The sequence below is a fragment of the Rhinoderma darwinii genome, unplaced genomic scaffold (assembly GCF_050947455.1).
Source record: "Rhinoderma darwinii isolate aRhiDar2 unplaced genomic scaffold, aRhiDar2.hap1 Scaffold_103, whole genome shotgun sequence".
NCBI lineage: Eukaryota > Metazoa > Chordata > Amphibia > Anura > Rhinodermatidae > Rhinoderma > Rhinoderma darwinii.
Window position 1 is genome coordinate 164,713 of NW_027461912.1, and position 21,526 is coordinate 186,238.

A 21,526-nucleotide genomic window follows, 5' to 3' on the forward strand; every position below is an offset into this window, starting at 1 on the left:
ATGCCAGGATTCCTGTGAGTGGTGAGTCACCTTCATGTTTGGCTGCGTACTCAAGCACAAATGTGTTGACGGATGAGGATTTGTTCTCTGTTTTAAAGGACAACTTGGGCTTGTTTGGGTGGCAAAGGGTGGAGTATAAGCTATGCCAGTAAAGCCAGTACGTTAATACCCCGCCTGACTAGATGGTTTGTACAGATTAACCTTTTGTGGCTTATTATTCTGTGGTGTGGCTCCTCTGGGAATTTACCTGTCCACCAATATAGGGGACAAGATCCACAGACGAGAATTTGTGATATTTGGTTTCAGTGGATCATGTAATGGTGGAGAAAGAGAGAGGGTCTTAGAAAAATTCCAAAGTGGTAAAGACCTGTACGATGTAACCTGTCATTTAAAACGAGATTACGCTTGCCTTGCTGTAAATATCACAGAGACGCTACATAAGGGTCAGGATTGTGAAAATAAAAAAAAGTTGTGATAAAAAAAGAATTAATGTTCCATGGTAGCACATACCCCACAATACTCAATCAAAATGAAATAAAACATGACAACAGTTTCTTTGGATAAAAATGGCCACGGTGTTTATTAAGGGTAACCTAAGATAAAATAATTCGAAGAGAATAACCATAAATAATCGAATAAATAATAAAATATAAATATTTTGACCAATAAAAACCAAGTCCGCCCAGCATTAGCTGGGTGACAAACCCCTCTAACAAACAACGTGACGTGAAGGAATTTAAGAACAATAGGGCGGGAGGGTGGGCGACGGTCCAATCTTCAAAAACTGGCTGCTTGACCACGATGAACTGCTCCTTTTATGTCCAATTTTCCCGCCTTTAGGATTTTATCAATGACCAATCAGCTGGCCTTCCACAAAACTGCCTGGAGATAGAATCTGCCAGAACCTGCTCATGCAATTGCACAGCTGACCTAGGTCCAATCAGCTGGGACCAACTCCAAACTGCCCAGAGACAGAAACATCTGGAAACCGGCTCGTGCCACCAGCACAGCTTACCCGGGGGACACCACGATGGTAAGTACCATTCTAATATAAAATAACAAATGGAGAAAAGAGGGAAAGGGGGAGAGAAAAACATACCAAGCAAAAAAACATATTTTATTAACAACTTATGGGGGGCCGTGCGACCATGTGTCCCCCAGGCAATAGCCTGGGGGGCCCCTGACATGGTAGCACAAACCCCACAATACTCAATCAAAATGAAATAAAACATGACAACAGTTTCTTTGGATAAAAATGGCCACGGTGTTTATTAAGGGTAACCTAAGATAAAATAATTCGAAGAGAATAACCATAAATAATCGAATAAATAATAAAATATAAATATTTTGACCAATAAAAACCAAGTCCGCCCAGCATTAGCTGGGTGACAAACCCCACAAGCCATGACATTACCAAGACATGACCCCCCCAAAACACCGCAGCCATTCTTCAATTAAATTCTGCAGGCCCAAATTGAAAATGTCGATACCCACATCAGAAAGATGTATACAATCATTTCTGAACAGCCCGTCTGTGAGGTCTTCAAGGTCACTGTGTCTATAAGAAAGACCACCGAGGACCGACATGTATTTAGACATGGCTCTATTAATCCTTTTACGGATTCGATTCAAAAACTTATAATTTCCAGAGGACCATAGCAGTCTTGGAATAATCTCTGAAAAGGAAATAGTAGCGTCAGGGAAAAGACATTTTATCAAGGCTATATCCCTTCTCATTTCCCAAAGTAAGTCCAAAGTCTTTTCTTTACCTAGGTCATTGCCTCCAGCATGGATGATAATTAAATTCGGATCCGGCCAATAAAAACTCAGTGATTTAACTAAAGAAAACACGTTCTTCCATTGCAAACCCCTTACCCCATGCCAAAAAACCGAAAAAACTAGCAGATCCATAGACAAATTTTCTGTATAGGACCTTCTCGCGGCTCTCTTCTGTGCCCAAAATATAAAAGAGTGGCCAAGGATCCAAACAACCAAACGCTTACCTGTGGATATATAATTACACTACTAACAAGTCTGGTCGAACATAAAGTTTAAATCTATTAGACTCCCACCTTCCAATTCTTTTTATAATCCCTTCATCAATTCCTAACTGTGCAGCTTCCGTAGCTGCACCTATTCTAAACGAATGGGAGGATATTTTTAAATGCTCCAACTTCAGGGACTTCAAACATTTCTTCAAAACAGAGTTAAACTGAAATCTGGACAGCTGATCCCCATTCTGATGAATCAGGAAAGCAACCCCAAGACTCGGCCTGATTGACAACCAATGTTTAACATTAGAAACTGGGCAAAGAACAGAACCCGAAAACTGATTAATTCTAACCAAACGACCTTTTCCTAATTGATCTGTCTTAGATTTTTTTAACAATAACAAAACATGGTCAATTTTGCAACTAACATCCTGAAATGAAAGGCCCGGGACTGAAACTTTACTCTCTGCCACCAGTTCGCTTATTCTCAAGGCTGCAAAGAACATTAACACAAATGCTGTTCTAAACAAACACACTTCAAAATTACTAAAACAAACTAAATGTAACACCTTGAATAATTTTAACAACAAATCTAATGAAATAGGCCTTCTTCTTTCCACAACCGGAGCTGACCTATGGTAACCTTTCAAAAGCTGCTTAACTGGGAAGAGCGAAGAAATAGCCGGACAACTGTTTAATTTAAGAAAGAAAGAGATGCCTGCCAGAGACTTAGAAATGGAGGCAAATGACAGCCTCCAACTAATCAGGCTACATACAAATTTTAAAACTAGACCTACCTCATTATGAAAGAAATTACAGTTCTCATTAACACAGAAATTAACCCACTCCTTCCAAGCAGCTGAATAATCAGCCCATGTTCTTGGAGCCAAGGATCTCTGAATATTAACATAGATTAGTCCCAAATCAGATTCCATAAATGAGGAGGACACGGAATTCCACAAAGCTCCGCTTCTGGTGCCATCGTTCTGAACCTCCGCCACTGACAACGAGATAATGAATCTGCTATATCATTCTTTTTTCCTTCTATATAGCTAGCTTTCAACCAGATGTTCAACTTCAGACAACATAAAGTTAAATGTCTTAATATCTTAACTACTAATTCACATTTTGAAGATAATGTGTTAATTGCAAAGACTACACCTTTGTTATCCGTAAACAACAAAATTCTCCTATTCTTAAAATAATGACCCCATACAACTATGGCTACCAAAACCGGAAATAATTCCAATAAGACAATATTTGAAGTAACTTTGCTTACACGCCAAGCACTGGGCCATAACTCAGCCGACCATTGACCATTAAAGAATGCCCCGTAGCCCATACTACCGGCTGCATCCGTAAATAAAGACAAAGAGTCAGAATCCTCAAAATTAAACTGCCAGCAACTGCGTCCATTAAATTTAGATAAAAATTCTAGCCATACAGCTAAATCTTCTTTTAGCTGAACCGTTAACCTAATATGGGACCTAGGTGACTTAAGACCCCTTGTTGAAAAATACAGTCGCTTTGAAAAAACTCTTCCCATAGGAATAACTCTAGAGGCAAAGCTCAACAACCCTAACAGTGACTGCATATCACGTAATGAACATTTCTTCCTAGCTAACATACTGACTAAAGAAACCCTTAACTTTAACAATTTTTCCTCTGGTAAACTAAATTCCATTCTCTCAGAATCTATTCTAATACCTAAAAATTCTAATGACCTACATGGAAACACAGTCTTCTCTTCAGCTAACGGAACACCAAAAAATTTCATAAACTCGACAAATTTTAACAATAAGGAATAACATAACTCAGAACTAGCATCACCTATAAACAAAAAGTCATCAAGATAGTGCAGAACACCTCCATCCGGAATTTGCTTCTGCACTACCCAATGTAAAAAGGATGAAAATGCCTCAAAATAGAAACAAGATAAAGAAAAACCCATTGGTAAACATTTGTCATAAAAATAATCACCTTCAAATTGAAAACCTAGAGAGTTGAAACCTGCAGGGTTAACTGGTAGTAAACGGAAAGCTGATTTGATATCAGCTTTTGCTAAAAAAGCATTTTGACCAAACTGTCTCAATAAAGAGACAGCCTGATCAAACGAAGCATAGTGTACTGTCGCTTTAGACTTGTCAGCATCATCGTTTAATGAAGCCTTAAACGGGTAAGAAAGGTGATGTATTAAACGGAATGAATTCAATTCCTTCTTAGGGACAATTCCTAAAGGTGAAAGTCTAAAGTTTGTAAACGGCGGATGTATAAAAGGACCAGCGATCCTGCCAGTTTCAAGCTCTTTCAGGATTTTCTGATGCACAATATCCTTATGCTGCTGGATGGATTTCAAATTATCCACCCAGCAACAACCAGATCCTTTGAAAGAAGGGATATCAAAACCAAACTTAAAACCGTTAAAAATTAAATTAGCTTTCTCCCTGTCTGGGAACAATTCTAGCCAAGGCGCCATTCTTATTAATTTCACTGGCGTCCATGCTTTTGGATAACTGTTCTTTGGAACTAGGGGGTTGAGACTGGTTTGCTCTTTTAAAACAGCGACACATTGGGTGCGAACCCCCACAAAAGGAACATTCATGTTTATACCGACAATTGTTCAACCATTTACACTGAGCTTCATTATAAGCAAAGCAAACTCCTTTCCTCAACGTATTCTGAGAACTAGGCTGCTGCTTGGGCACTGACCTTTGTGGAAGCATTAAACTAAGCCACAAACCAACATCCTTAGTGCCCCATTTTAATGAAGGGTACACTGCCATCTTCTGGCGAAACATTTCATCATAATTGTACCATGCTAAACCACCAAACTGGCGGTAAGCCTCAAGAATAATGTCTACATGCTGAAATAAATTACTAGAATTAATGAAAGACTTTTCCCCTAAAACTGAAGCATAGATACAGAACGCCTGTAGCCAGTTAAAGAAAGACTTAGGAGGAGAACGTTTTTTATCCTCATCTTTATCAGACTTACCATCCTGCTTGACAAGAGTCTCCTTCGCAGATGGTAATAAAGAAAATAAATCTATAAACTCGTTCCTCCAAATACGCTCCTTAATTGCTGGCTGTAAATGAAAACCTAATGGCGAAATATCGCAAGACATCACTTCCTTACAGCAAGTTTCCGAAACACCAATTCCTTTCTCTAAAACAGGAATATTACTAAAACCAGCATTCTGTAAATGCTGACTACTATGCTTCCATACATCAGCGGGGGAACTAGCAGGAACAGCCGACTTACTGACCAAATCAGCTAATAATTTTAAAATATCAAACATTACATTAGAATTGAGGGGAGGGGAGATGGGGTGGGACAGATAAGGGGTAGCTGGCATCTCACCACTCTGTTCCACCTGTCCTGGGTCGTGCACCGCTTCTGCTACCTCCTGCTGCGTGCCTGTAGATCCTGGGGAAACTTGCTGACAGGAAAGTTGACTCCTGGGACCTCTTCTTCTCCTTGATACTGGCGGGGGTGGGGAATAAGCCACCCTAGTCTTCCGGCTCCTCTTCCTCGGTTGCAGCTCTGAAGAAAAGTCCTGCGCCGCCTCTAAAACCAGTGAGGCCGGCGCTTCCGCTGTGTCCTCCACACCATCCTTGGAGCAGGAGGGGGTACCCGACCAACCTGTTGTCTCCCGTTCTCTGACTAAACTTCTGGCCAGCGGGTTAGCCAATTGCGCCGGCACTTGCTGCGCACTTCCGGCACTGTGCGCCACCTTCTTTGATGACACGGTCGGCCGCCTCCTCTCAAGCTCCGGCACCTGGAGCGAACGTCCGGAACTGCGCTCCACCCTCAGTGATGACTCTGCTGCAGACTTCATCCTCTTGGCTGCAGCTGATGACGGCACCTCGAGCGACGACCCAGCAGGAGACACTGCTTCCTCTATGTCGTCTTCCAGCCCAGCAAGTTCGCTTCTTCCCTCGACTTCCCTCGACGGCGCTGCTGCTAGGCATTGCCTCAGCCAGTTTTCTCCTCCTTCCGACTCCGCTCTTCTGATCAGCTCCATCAGCAGGACATCCATGGCGACGGTCCAATCTTCAAAAACTGGCTGCTTGACCACGATGAACTGCTCCTTTTATGTCCAATTTTCCCGCCTTTAGGATTTTATCAATGACCAATCAGCTGGCCTTCCACAAAACTGCCTGGAGATAGAATCTGCCAGAACCTGCTCATGCAATTGCACAGCTGACCTAGGTCCAATCAGCTGGGACCAACTCCAAACTGCCCAGAGACAGAAACATCTGGAAACCGGCTCGTGCCACCAGCACAGCTTACCCGGGGGACACCACGATGGTAAGTACCATTCTAATATAAAATAACAAATGGAGAAAAGAGGGAAAGGGGGAGAGAAAAACATACCAAGCAAAAAAACATATTTTATTAACAACTTATGGGGGGCCGTGCGACCATGTGTCCCCCAGGCAATAGCCTGGGGGGCCCCTGACATTATTAGTGAAAGAATCTATGAAATTATCGGCAGAATTTAATATGGTCTAATAATTAATAATACCTGTCAATGCTCACGGCTTTTACAGATGACACCTAACTGTCCATACCAACGGGTCCCTCCCCCATCACATTCCTTGTTAATCAAATGGCGGTTTAGTATACAAAGATTTTTTTCAACACCAATTACCTTTAAAAACCAGTATATAATTCCCTTTTTTCCAGTTCATGTATTGTCTTAAACTGTTTAAATGATGTATTTTTTAGCGTCTATTTATGTTTTAATATCTCGATGTGAGTATTGCAGAGGTTCATATCCGACAGCCTAATAAACAAAAATAAGCATTAATACTCTATCCACTACTCATGGATAAAATTGGATCATTGTTATCCCTCATCCTATCATTGATAACTATCTATCAAACAATGCTGTAAGTACACAACTTACTATTAGAGCAGTGGGGTACAGAAAAAAGACCACGGCGCCACATAGCGTAATTCAGTAGGGTAAACTGATGGAGGAATAAAATACCATGCTCACCAGATAGCTGTAGGTTAAAAGCGGGTAAACCACGAGTGCTGCTGCCAGATCCAATCCGGTTGCCGAGGGAAACCGCTGATTAGTAGTGGGTTAGTGGAGAGAAAAATGGATCTATCTCTGCGCTGCTTGGTGGTGCAAGACGATGGAGAAACGAGTAGTCTCTTATAATAATATTGATGAAAGTTTTATTGCAGTAGCAACGCGTTTCGACGCCGAACTGGCGTCTTCATCAGGCATAAAATTGTTTTAAAACAGGACAGTATAAATACATACCACTGAGTGGTGATTGGCCCAATTCAGATGGGGCAGAAATTGAAAAAACCGCCAAAAAACTTTGGGGGTCAAAGTTCAAATTAAAAGAAGCAGATAACACAGAAAACAATGTATACTGAGGTTTAGATGATAAACATAAAAAGTACTAAAAACTTACACAATTACAATGTATAACGGAGGATAAGCTGAAAACGGAGAGTGTGTCACATCTGGAATTCGGTACTAATGGGAGAGCGGCATTTTATTGAAACATGTGAATAAAGTACCCAAAGTAGTGTTAAAGGTGTTTGGACGCCAAGGGAGTGTATTTATTGTTTTGTATTTCTTATTTATTACTTTTTACTCCTCACGGAATAGTCTGTGAGTTTCAAATTTTTATTGTTTAAAACGTTGTCAAGGGGACCATGTAAACTACGGTGGCCGGTGGGGACCAAAATTGGAAGGTATGAGGTGGAACGCATGTGGTGGAGCGCATGGTGGCCCGCACAATGACCCGCATAATCCGACAGGTTCGTGTGGATTAGAATTGGTAGAGATACGGAAAACTTCTGCTGGGGGTACCCAGGTAAGGAGAATACAGTAAGACATTAATGTGTGGGTACATGTGAGGTATTAGTGGAGATGTTTTAGCTTAAATTGTCTTGGTTTTGAATATCGGGAGCAGGATCAATGATAGTGTATCATGCAAATTAGCTATAGAGACGTGAAAGCTAGATGCTGTTGGTATGTTTAATCTAAGGTCGATTCCGAAATGTCGTTCAAGCCCCTTGGATATAGTGTGTCCATTTTGAAAATCCAATAATTTTCCCGTTGTTTTAATTTGTTGAACCTATTAGGGACATCTGAATGAATGTGTTCTATAGGGGTGATACTGATTAGGTTGAATTGGCATTTATGTATCTGGGCAAAATGGCGAGAAACACTATGTTTCACGAAACCGGTGTTAACATTGAAACGGTGGTTGTTGACCCGTGTTCTCAGGCATTGAGTAGTTCTGCCAATGTATTGTAGTTGGCATGGGCATTCGATAAGGTAGATAACGTAGGAACTCCCGCAGTTAAGGAATGTTTTGATAGGGAAAGATTCATTGGTTACTGTGGATGTGTATGTGTGTTTTTTATTACAGATGATGTTGCAACATAGGCAACGGGAATGACCACATTTATAGGAACCTTTTAGATCGGACAAGAAATGTGTATTTGATGACAATTGTTTTTTTATTCTACTGGGGGCTAGAATATTTTTGAGATTTAGGGACCGCCTAAAGGTGATGTTGGGTTTAGCCGGGATCAGGTCTTTTAGAAAGGGGTCACTCTTGATGATGTGCCAATGTTTGCCCAGAATTGTCCTGATAATTCTGTTTCCTTTATTAAACGTGGTAATGAAGTTGGTTTTGAAATTATTTGCAGGTACTGATTTTTTAAGGGACGGATTTAGACAGGAGTATTGTGTTAGTCCAGTGGCCTTAGTTCTTGCGCCTTCTATTAATTTTGCGGGGAAGTGTTTGTCGATAAACCGTTTTTCTAGAACATTACATTCCTTTTGATAAAGGTTATCTGTACTACAGTTTTTCCTAATCCTCCTAAACTGACCAAAAGGTATGTTTAGGAGCCACGGGCGATAGTGGGCGCTTCTGAAATCAATGTAGCTGTTAACATCAACCTGTTTGAAATGGGTTTGTGTAATGAATTGGTTGTTAACTTTATCATGGCTGATAGTGAGGTCAAGGAAGTCAATGGAAACAGGGGAAAATGTATGTATAAAGGTTAGTTCGAAGGTGTTACTGTTGAGGTTCTCAATGAACTGGGAAGCTTCTTCGTTGCTTCCTTTCCAGACTATGAATAAGTCGTCTATATAACGCCTGTAAAGTAATATATTATTCTTGAATTGATGGGGGCTATGGATATATGTATTTTCGAAAGCACCCATGTAGAGGTTTGCATAGGCTGGTGCAAACCGAGTGCCCATAGCACAACCTTTAACTTGATTGTAAAATTTATTATTAAAACTAAACGTGTTATGGTGGAGAATGAATCTGATGCAGTTGATAATGAATTGGACTTGTGATTCAGGGATTGCAATGTTGGATGATAGGAAGGATTCTGTTACTTCAATGCCTTTATTATGTGGTATGTTACTGTACAGTGAGGTGACGTCGGCTGTCAAAAAGCTAATTTGGGATGTGAGGGGGTCAAAGTTTAAGTTGTCAGAGACCTGGGTGCTTTCGAAAATACATATATCCATAGCCCCCATCAATTCAAGAATAATATATTACTTTACAGGCGTTATATAGACGACTTATTCATAGTCTGGAAAGGAAGCAACGAAGAAGCTTCCCAGTTCATTGAGAACCTCAACAGTAACACCTTCGAACTAACCTTTACACATACATTTTCCCCTGTTTCCATTGACTTCCTTGACCTCACTATCAGCCATGATAAAGTTAACAACCAATTCATTACACAAACCCATTTCAAACAGGTTGATGTTAACAGCTACATTGATTTCAGAAGCGCCCACTATCGCCCGTGGCTCCTAAACATACCTTTTGGTCAGTTTAGGAGGATTAGGAAAAACTGTAGTACAGATAACCTTTATCAAAAGGAATGTAATGTTCTAGAAAAACGGTTTATCGACAAACACTTCCCCGAAAATTAATAGAAGGCGCAAGAACTAAGGCCACTGGACTAACACAATACTCCTGTCTAAATCCGTCCCTTAAAAAATCAGTACCTGCAAATAATTTCAAAACCAACTTTATTACCACGTTTAATAAAGGAAACAGAATTATCAGGACAATTCTGGGCAAACATTGGCACATCATCAAGAGTGACCCCTTTCTAAAAGACCTGATCCCGGCTAAACCCAACATCACCTTTAGGCGGTCCCTAAATCTCAAAAATATTCTAGCCCCCAGTAGAATAAAAAAACAATTGTCATCAAATACACATTTCTTGTCCGATCTAAAAGGTTCCTATAAATGTGGTCATTCCCGTTGCCTATGTTGCAACATCATCTGTAATAAAAAACACACATACACATCCACAGTAACCAATGAATCTTTCCCTATCAAAACATTCCTTAACTGCGGGAGTTCCTACGTTATCTACCTTATCGAATGCCCATGCCAACTACAATACATTGGCAGAACTACTCAATGCCTGAGAACACGGGTCAACAACCACCGTTTCAATGTTAACACCGGTTTCGTGAAACATAGTGTTTCTCGCCATTTTGCCCAGATACATAAATGCCAATTCAACCTAATCAGTATCACCCCTATAGAACACATTCATTCAGATGTCCCTAATAGGTTCAACAAATTAAAACAACGGGAAAATTATTGGATTTTCAAAATGGACACACTATATCCAAGGGGCTTGAACGACATTTCGGAATCGACCTTAGATTAAACATACCAACAGCATCTAGCTTTCACGTCTCTATAGCTAATTTGCATGATACACTATCATTGATCCTGCTCCCGATATTCAAAACCAAGACAATTTAAGCTAAAACATCTCCACTAATACCTCACATGTACCCACACATTAATGTCTTACTGTATTCTCCTTACCTGGGTACCCCCAGCAGAAGTTTTCCGTATCTCTACCAATTCTAATCCACACGAACCTGTCGGATTATGCGGGTCATTGTGCGGGCCACCATGCGCTCCACCACATGCGTTCCACCTCATACCTTCCAATTTTGGTCCCCACCGGCCACCGTAGTTTACATGGTCCCCTTGACAACGTTTTAAACAATAAAAATGTGAAACTCACAGACTATTCCGTGAGGAGTAAAAAGTAATAAATAAGAAATACAAAACAATAAATACACTCCCTTGGCGTCCAAACACCTTTAACACTACTTTGGGTACTTTATTCACATGTTTCAATAAAATGCCGCTCTCCCATTAGTACCGAATTCCAGATGTGACACACTCTCCGTTTTCAGCTTATCCTCCGTTATACATTGTAATTGTGTAAGTTTTTAGTACTTTTTATGTTTATCATCTAAACCTCAGTATACATTGTTTTCTGTGTTATCTGCTTCTTTTAATTTGAACTTTGACCCCCAAAGTTTTTTGGCGGTTTTTTCAATTTCTGCCCCATCTGAATTGGGCCAATCACCACTCAGTGGTATGTATTTATACTGTCCTGTTTTAAAACAATTTTATGCCTGATGAAGACGCCAGTTCGGCGTCGAAACGCGTTGCTACTGCAATAAAACTTTCATCAATATTATTATAAGAGACTACTCGTTTCTCCATCGTCTTGCACCACCAAGCAGCGCCGAGATAGATCCATTTTTCTCTCCGCTAACCCACTACTATTAGAGCAGTGATGTTCTATCACCGGCTCTCTGTTTCAGCACCACTTTTGATGGACAGCTCCACTGTGCTGGATAGCTTTTATTTATAGACTGCCGATGTTCCTAAGGCGTCTCCTTAGTTCAACACTACTCTGCTGGACAGCACCACCTTGCTGTGACAGCACTAATTTTCACCTGTTGGCAACGGATATAAACCTCGTTCTGACAAATAGTTGTTAGCATTAAAGCCATGAGGAAGAACGTGGTATACATCTGAAACGCGTAGGCACTTTACCTACATTTTCACCCTTGCATTCGGGAATGATCTTGTTTTAACCATCCAAATAAAATTGGAACTACGTTCTGTTTTAAACTTGACTGCGCTGGACCATCTACTTTTGCCCATTTTTCTTCTGTCTAAAACTTGCATCAAGGTGAGCTGGAGGATCCCTCCCACTGTTTGTTTGTATAGCTATACGGCTGCATCCATCCGTGCACACCTACTGCCCGTTATATAGGGTTCACAATACAAAAGCACAATTGTATTTTGACCATATCCCGAATGTTAAAGAGTTCTATAACATACTAATATACTCACAGAGTTATTAAAGTACAACAATTTTTCTTTATATATATATTTTTTCTTCTGGCTTTAAAATACAAATTTTTAAAACTTAACTGGAATTTCGGTTATATATATATATATATACAGTGAAGGAAATAAGTATTTGATCCCTTGCTGATTTTGTAAGTTTGCCCACTGTCAAAGACATGAACAGTCTAGAATTTTTAGGCTAGGTTAATTTTACCAGTGAGAGATAGATTATATAAAAAAAAACAGAAAATCTCATTGTCAAAATTATATATATTTATTTGCATTGTGCACAGAGAAATAAGTATTTGATCCCTTTGGCAAACAAGACTTAATACTTGGTGGCAAAACCCTTGTTGGCAAGCAAAGCAGTCAGACGTTTTTTGTAGTTGATGATGAGGTTTGCACACATGTTAGATGGAATTTTGGCCGACTCCTCTTTGCAGATCATCTGTAAATCATTAAGATTTCGAGGCTGTCGCTTGGCAACTCGGATCTTCAGCTCCCTCCATACGTTTTTGATGGGATTAAAGTCTGGAGACTGGCTAGGCCACTCCATGACCTTAATGTGCTTCTTTTTGAGCCATTCCTTTGTTGCCTTGGCTGTATGTTTCGGGTCATTGTCGTGCTGGAAGACCCAGCCACGAGCCATTTTTAATGTCCTGGTGGAGGGAAGGAGGTTGTCACTCAGGATTTGACGGTACATGGCTCCATCCATTCTCCCATTGATGCGGTGAAGTAGTCCTGTGCCCTAAGCAGAGAAACATCCCCAAAACATAATGTTTCCACCTCCATGCTTGACAGTGGGGACGGTGTTCTTTGGGTCATAGACAGCATTTCTCTTCCTCCAAACACGGCGAGTTGAGTTAATGCCAAAGAGCTCAATTTTAGTCTCATCTGACCACAGCACCTTCTCCCAATCACTCTCAGAATCATCCAGATGTTCATTTGCAAACTTCAGACGGGCCTGTACATGTGCCTTCTTGAGCAGGGGGACCTTGCGGGCACTGCAGGATTTTAATCCATTACGGCGTAATGTGTTACCAATGGTTTTCTTGGTGACTGTGGTCCCAGCTGCCTTGAGATCATTAACAAGTTCCCCCAGTGTAGTTTTCGGCTGAGCTCTCACCTTCCTCAGGATCAAGGATACCCCACGAGGTGAGATTTTGCATGTTGCCCCAGATCGATGTCGATTGAAAGTCATTTTGAATGTCTTCCATTTTCTTACTATTGCACCAACAGTTGTCTCCTTCTCACCCAGCGTCTTATTTATGGTTTTGTAGCCCATTCCAGCCTTGTGCAGGTCTATGATCTTGTCCCTGACATCCTTAGAAAGCTCTTTGGTCTTGCCCATGTTGTAGAGGTTAGAGTCAGACTGTTTAATTGAGTCTTTTATACAGGTGACCATTTAAGACAGCTGTCTTAATGCAGGCACCAAGTTGATTTGGAGCATGTAACTGGTCTGGAGGAGGCTGAACTCTTAATGGTTGGTAGGGGATCAAATACTTATTTCTCTGTGCACAATGCAAATAAATATATCTAATTTTGACAATGTGATTTTCTGTTTTTTTGTTTTAAATATAATCTATCTCTCACTGATAAAATTAACCTAGCCTAAAAATTCTAGACTGTTCATGTCTTTGACAGTGGGCAAACTTACAAAATCAGCAAGGGATCAAATACTTATTTCCTTCACTGTATATATATATATATACAAAAAGTAATAACCATGTCTCAAGATACACGATGTTCCAGAGTGGAAATGGCCGCCCAAGTGTTTGGCAATTATGATACTCCAGAAGGAGGTGATTGTGCATTACAGGAAATGTTCCATGATCTAGAGAAACTATCAGTACAGGAGGCTAAGATATGGTGGGACCTGACGACTTTACGTAATTATATTACAAAACAAATGATCCCAATGGGTCTACGTTTAAGAAAAAGTTCTACTTTTACCTACTCTGAAGAATTCAGCACACACTGGAATTTTATATTAACAGAATGTTCTATAAAACTAATGGAACTAATTACCAGACAAGAGGAGGCCAAATTGACAGAAATTGGAAACTGACATTTCCGCTCTAAAAGAACAAATTAATGCTTCCTCCAGCTCACCCGACTTTACTATACTGGAACAACGTACTTCTCTACACTTGGAAAAATTAAATAAATCCATAGCTGAAACTGAGAAAAATAAATTCCAACGAGACCTCAGGGACTATGCAAACAAGGAGGTGTATGATTGGAATAAAAGAGACAAAGTACACAACAAAATCAGACACATCTTAAAAAATCGCAGACAAGAGAGAAGATCCGGCAGCAGTCTGAACAGAGTCAGTTTTAGCTCCTCTGAACCTGATTCAATCGAAGGAATAAATGAAGCCTCAGATAGTGATAACTCTAGGATCCTATATTCCCAAGGATACCAATCAGTCAGCAAGTCAAGGAAGTAAAAAAACGGGGAAGGAGAGGCGGTAGGAAACATCACCCAAACAGACCAGGAACAAAACCGTCGCCTACGGAACCGCAGGAACCCACACCCAGCATTAATGTGATCAACCTTTCCTCATCCGAACTAACTCCACACAAGTCAAGGTTCTTTCGTTGGGCCTCAATTTTGCCCCTAATCGTACGTTCAATACTTTCAACACACTTCTGGACATTAATCGATTTGTAAGGAATTTAACAGTAAAGAGGCATTTCTACAACACGCTCCCAAATGACAACAGACTCCGAAGATTATAATCTCAAAGAACCCAATACAAATATCCACGACCATAGATTACTATCGTTTGAGGAACATAGGGCAATCCAATGCTTAGAGAGTCTGAAACCAGAACTTCCTACAAGAAATATTCATTTTTCCCCGGACTTTGTCACAAAAAATCCAAGCTTCCATCCTCTGGCATCCAGGATAGACTCTATGGACAGATTTCAATGGGCAATTGAAAAGGATCTCCAGCAACTATCCAAAAATTCGTAGTGTTGTAATAAGAATTGTAATATTTTTAAAGAGCTGAATATGGCAAATAAAATCGTTAAAAAATAATAAGGATATCATTATTAAGATGTCGGGAAAAGGGGGCAGTATCACTGTGTTAGATAGGGAAATGTATAAGACCCAAATTTTGAAACTCATAGCAGATACAGACACATATAAAAAACTAACGTGCAATCCAACATCTATGTTCCAAAAAAAGCTCAACAAACTGATAAACGATGGTTTAGGTAGTGGCGTATTAACAAGTAAGAAAGCAGAATATATTATGGTCCAATGTCCCTCAATTCCAATCATGCACGCATTGACCAAGACACATAAAGGCATAAACCCCCCCACCTATGCGCCCCATAGTGTCAGGGATAGGATCATTCACAGAAAAACTATCTGAATGGCTAGACTCCTTGTTACAACCCCTTGCATTAAGAACCCTGGGCCATTTACGTGACACCAGAGATGTTTTATGCTCATTTCACAAAAAAAGATGGGAAAATAAATTTGCATGGCTGAGCTGTGATGTGACCTCACTTTATACCAGCATTCCACACGAAATAGCCCATAGGGCACTAGAATATGATCTTTTTAAACACAGCACTTACAGCTATGAGCTACAATCATATACACTTGAGGTCCTTGTCTTCCTGATGACACACAATTTCTTCCAGTTCGATGGGTTGTTTTACCTACAACTTAAGTGAGTATCAATGGGAGCTAAATTCTCCCCTTCTCTGGCAAATCTTGTGATGGCGTTGTGGGAGGAACTTTTCATTTTTTCTAGTGATAATCCTTTTGGCAGATCTATTAACTGGTATGCAAGGTATATAGACGACCTGCTATTTATATGGGAAGGCAATATGTCAGATATCCCAAATTTCATCAATTATCTTAATAACCAACTCAACTTGAAATTTACCTATTCTTCACAAAAAGATACTATCCAGTTTCTGGACCTAGAACTCAAAGGACATGCAGGGGAAATAATCAACACTAAAACATATCGTAAGCCGATTTCAGGGAACACTATCTTGCATGCAACAAGCGGTCACCCTTGACAAACCATCTCATCAATCCCAGTGGGAGAAATGTACAGAGCAAAAAGAAATTGTAGTAATGACCCCAATTACCGGGTGGAACAACAGCAAATTTGTAGGAGACTACGCAAAAGAGGGTATGCAGAATGGACCCTCAAAAGAGCAACCTCCATTGTAGAAACAAAGCCCCGATATATACTTCTAGAGCCAAAACATAATAATAAAGATACTGGTCTAAACGTACCTACTTTGGTGTTACAACACAGTAGTCAGTTTAATGAAATCAAGAAAATCGTCCATAAAAATGTAGCCATTCTAATGTAAGACGAGGCTCTGTCAGATATTTTGAAAGATGGTTGCCGTGTTGTATACAGAAAAGCTCCTTCCTTAGGTGATCTATTGTCTCCTTCTATATTTTCCTCAAACATTCCCAAACTGACATGGCTTCAATATACGGGTTTCTTTAAATGCGGATCGCATCCATGTAAAATCTGTTCATATGCTAAGCCTACTAAGAACTTCAGAGATTCAGATAACAATACAAATTTTTCAATTCAAACTTACATTAATTGCAACAGTGAGGCAGTAATATACATTGTGGAGTGTTTGGAATGCAACCTAATGTATGTAGGTTGCACCAGCCGCAAATGTAAAACTAGGATACTAGAACATTTGGGCTATATAAGAAATCCTAACCTCACCAATATCTCCAATGTTGTAAAACATTTCATAACCTTCCATAATAGATCAATTACAAGTCTGAGATGATATGCCATTAAAAAAGTCAAAACTCCAACCAGAGGGGGGAACATCAAACATAAAATCTTATCACGTGAAGCATACTGGATATTTACACTAAAACGAGGTTTCCTAAAGGTTTGAACTTAAAAAAAGAATTAATGTTCCACTAATAGTAAAAGAATCTATGAAATGATCGGTAGAATCTAATATGGCCTAATAATCAATAATACCTGTTAATGTTCATGGCTTTTACAGATGACACCTAATTATCCATATTAACGGGTCCTTCCCCCATCAGATTTCCCGTTTGACGGTCTAGTATACAAAGGAAAACACATTTTCCAATACTAATTATCCTTGAAGACCAATACATAATTCCCCTTCTTTCCAGTTCATGTATTGTTTTAAACTGTTTAAATGATGTATTTTTTAGCGTCTATTCATGTTTTAATTTTTCGATGTGAGTATTTCAGAGGTTTATATCCGACAGCCTAATAAACAGAAATTAGCATTAATATTCTATCCACTTCTCTAGGATAGATTTGGGTCATTGTTATCCCTCATTTTATTATTTATAAATATTCATCAATCAACGCTATAAGCACATAACTTACTAGTGGAGCAGTGATGTTCTATCACCAGCTCTCTGTTTCAGCACCACTTCTGCTGGACAGCTCCACCGTGCTGGATAGCTTTTATTCATAGAATACTGATGCTTTATAGGCGTCTCCCTATTCAGCACTACTATGCTGGACAGCACCACTTTTCTGTGACATCACTAATTTTCACCTGTTGGCAACCGGATATAAACCTCGTTCTGACATTTAGTTGTTAGCATTAAAGCCATGAGGAAGGACGTGGTATACGTCTGAAACGCGTAGGCACCTTACCTAATTTTCACCCTTGGATTCGGAAATGATCTTGTTTTAACCATCCAAATAAAATTGGAACTACGTTCTGTTTTAAACCTGACTGCGCTGGACCATCGACTTTTGTCTACTTAGGTCTACTTAGATACAACGGCTTAGCAGACAGTATCACACATGCTAGGCCCAATTAGAAGGTTAATTGTGAAAAAATGTCTTATGGTGTTTTTCGATAAAAGTCACTTGAACTGGTATCATTTAAACAGTTAACCGATGAATGGCGCTGTTTATGTGGAATTTACCCTGTGGCCTTATGTACCATATAATGTATTTTAAAAAATGTAAAAAAACCTACATTTTGTGGGTTGAATTGAAAAAAAACCTGTAATTCCGCCATTTCTGTTTTGATTTTACAATGTTCATCGGGTGGCATGAATTGCATGATAACTTGATTCTGCGGGTCATTACGATTATGGCGATACCAAATTTATATAGTTTTATTTTTTACAAAATAATTTGTTTTTGTGACGCTGCATTCGAAGATGAACTGCATAGTTTTTCAATGCAACAGCACTTCATAGGGCTATAAGGGGTTAAAACCCACTCTCTGAAGCCCCCCTTCAAGATACATTTCAACTAATCTGGTCCCCATGGCAGAAATATGTCTTTCCATCTGGCACCTCCAGCAGACTCCTTTCAGTTTAGTTTGATTTATTTTACCTCAGAGTTCCTCTTTTTACCATTTTTTAATTTATTTCCCCCCCCCCTTTTTTTTTAACTAATTCTAACAGGGGCTGTGCAGGATTAGAAAAATATGGCTGCTTTCTTTCAAAAACAGCACCACACCTATCCACAGGTTGTATCTGGTATTGCAGGTTTGCTCCATTGAAGTGAATGGTAATGAGCTGTAATACCACACACAACCTATGGACAGGTGTGGTGCTGGTTTTTGGAGAAAGCAGACAAGTTATCTTATCCTGGACAACCCTTTGTCATGGATTGTTCTTGTGCGGAGATGCTCCCTGCATTATCCCTTTTCCTTTATGGCCGCTGATATGTTCTATTCAGCTTTATGGCCTCTGTGGTAAGTACACTGCCAGTCAGTAAAGGGTTAACACTTCAGACCACTGTGGCTGACGTCACAATGAATGAGGCGGCAGTGTTAATAAACTTCTGCAGTAATGATGATGAATGCGCTGATGTCATAAATACAAATGTTTATGACATAAAGAAGATTCCATATTAGAAGGTTTTACTGCCACATTCAGCGCCATATTGGATGGTACTGAGGACCTTGAGCTTGACTTCCCCACCAATGCCGACCTGATGTAATTTGGAGATTCTAGCAGGGAAACCCTTCACCCAAGACCACTTCTTCATCACAGTGATGCCATCCTCTTCATACGGGTTGTCTGTAATAGAGGGGGGTTTCCAGCAGGAGATCCCCCTCTATTAGCCAGAGCGGAGACAGATGCTACAAGGAGGCATCTGGAGGACACGTCTCAACCGAGCATCGCCCATTCATTTTAATGGGTGCCCAGGAAGAGAGACTTCCGCCTAACCAACCAGATCAGCCGATTTATGTGTTTTATGTCGTTCGTTCATTGTAATGTCTTTCCTTGAAAATCTGAGAAAATGTACAAATTCTGTTACAAATTCTATTTTGGCACATTCTAAGCCCAGAGGAAGGGCAATCCTCCAGCCATGGTTTCCCTAGAGGTTTCCCCCACAGAGGGTTTTTCCTTTCCTGCGTGCTGGAGGGTGACTCTTCGTGAGTCGGAGGTTTGCCATTTTGGGTTTGGTCATATAATATAATAAAAGTTTTGACCATTTAACACCCAATTATAATGTTTTGTGTCTTTATTTTGCTTGACTTGGGGTAAGTTGAGTGATGTATGTGTATGCAAATTACACTTACCTATATATCTGTTCCCCATTCATAACCCACACCTTTCTCTCAAGAAGACTCGACACTGAGGGTTTGGATAAAGTGGCCACAGCAGCCATTTTATTAAGACATAAATATAAAAGTTAATTAACTCAATTAACCATAAATAAATAATATCCATATTATTTATTAACAAAAAACAATAATAAATCAATAATGCACGAACCATAAATTATAACCCAAACACGTCAGACACCACTGACAAACAAACATTAACACATAGACTAGGAGAAGTCCTTGGAGCTATCATTAACTTTTTATGTTACCGGCTATCTGCCCCACCATTTTACCCCCAGCCGTAAAAACCCGGCTCAGAGGCACCAATATTCCTGGCAGATGCCGTAAGGTAATTTCCACCTCTCCCAAGGGATAACACCCTAAGGAAACAACACTATCCAACCGCCAGACAGTGTCCTTTCATCTTTAAAACCCAGGGGGATCCATACCCACGATGCATCCCCCGCATAATTATTTGTCTAACGCCAAGGACTCCCCAGCCACAGCGAACAGGCCTTGACCACCTCAAGCCTGAGAGTCCCGCCCCAACAAAATAGCCCTCGCAAAGCCATCCTGCAATCCCAAGCACCACAAATCTGTTCTCACATCATTCAGGTGAACACCATCTGCACTCCAATACGCTCAAACTCCAGCGTCCAAGTGCCGAACACATATGCCACCATTCCGCGCAACAAATGCAGACACCGCCCTGTTAACTTTTATGCTGGCTTTGTTGATCCGCTCCACCGACCATGCCAAACGCCAGGATTTTCTAGGCACAATATCCGACCACACCGTGATCAAGTTCGGGTACAACGACCACAGGTGCGACAGATCGTGTTTTATGTCCCAAACCAACTCACGGAACGGGCGGGCCCCAAGATCGTTGCGCACAAGAAATCGTCTAAATAATGAATGATCGAATCCACCCCCGCCACAGATTTGACCACCCATTCCAAAAATAAGCTAAACGCCTCAAAGTACGCACAAGAAATGGACCAACCCATGGGGAGACACCGATCCACATAAAAACCGCTCCCCCAAAAACACCCCAGTAAACGCTGACTATCAGCATGCACCGGCAACAGCCGAAAAGCCGCAGCGACATCCGTCTTGGCCATTAACGCCCCCCTACCATGGAAACGCACCCACTGCACCGCCGCGTCGAATAACATATACACGACCGAGCAAAGATCCCGATCTATCCCGTCATTAACCGACAAGCCCTTAGGATAAGACAAATGGTGAATCAAACGGTATTTGTTCGCCTCCTTCTTCGGGACAACCCCCAGCGGGGAGATGACCAAACCCGGGATGGGGAGAGAACTAAAGGGCCCCGCCATGCACCCCAATTCCACCTCTTTTGCCAACTTCTCCCTAACCACGTCAGGATGCTGGTAAGCTGACTTCAGATTTTTTATGGAAAAGGGGACCCTGTGAGGAGGGGAGGGGGATACAAAAACCCACATTAAAACCATCAAACAACAACTGCGCGCTGGCCCTGTCCAGATAACTATTTAGAAACCTGACCATCCTTTCCAGCTTCACTGGCGTCACCCCCATGACTGGTGTTAAAACCCCCTCCCCCACCTCGTTTTCCCTTTCACAAGCATTTAGATGCCCCGTGGGATGCCCCATTGCATTGAGAACAAAGGTGCTTGAACTTGCAACCTGCACCGAATTTAGACTGTCCCTCATTGTATTGCCAGCACAGCCCGAGCTTTGCGTTGCCCCCCCGCTCCCGGGAAAGGACTGGCCCAGTCGAACCG

General features: G+C 40.8%; 1 protein-coding gene across 1 annotated transcript; it reads right to left on the bottom strand.

Moving 5' to 3' along the window:
- Window positions 1-1,636: 1,636 nt before the first annotated feature.
- Window positions 1,637-6,118, bottom strand: LOC142698348 (uncharacterized). Its single transcript, XM_075847909.1, has 3 exons — window positions 5,353-6,118; window positions 2,838-2,991; window positions 1,637-1,676 (listed from the first exon to the last, which is right to left on the bottom strand). Exons 1-3 carry the CDS (start codon window positions 6,029-6,031, stop codon window positions 1,637-1,639), a joined length of 873 nt encoding a protein of 290 aa, XP_075704024.1. The 5' UTR covers window positions 6,032-6,118.
- Window positions 6,119-21,526: the final 15,408 nt, after the last annotated feature.

Excerpts from the sequence above, each read along its gene's own strand:
- LOC142698348 (XM_075847909.1), bottom strand. The coding sequence starts at position 6,031 with ATGGATGTCCTGCTGATGGAGCTGATCAGAAGAGCGGAGTCGGAAGGA. Across the intron at positions 2,992-5,352 it reads AGGACAGGTGGAACAGAGTG|TGGCGGAGGTTCAGAACGAT; the intron begins GTGAGATGCCAG and ends TCTCGTTGTCAG. Across the intron at positions 1,677-2,837 it reads TATTCAGCTGCTTGGAAGGA|AGATTATTCCAAGACTGCTA; the intron begins GTGGGTTAATTT and ends TTTCCTTTTCAG.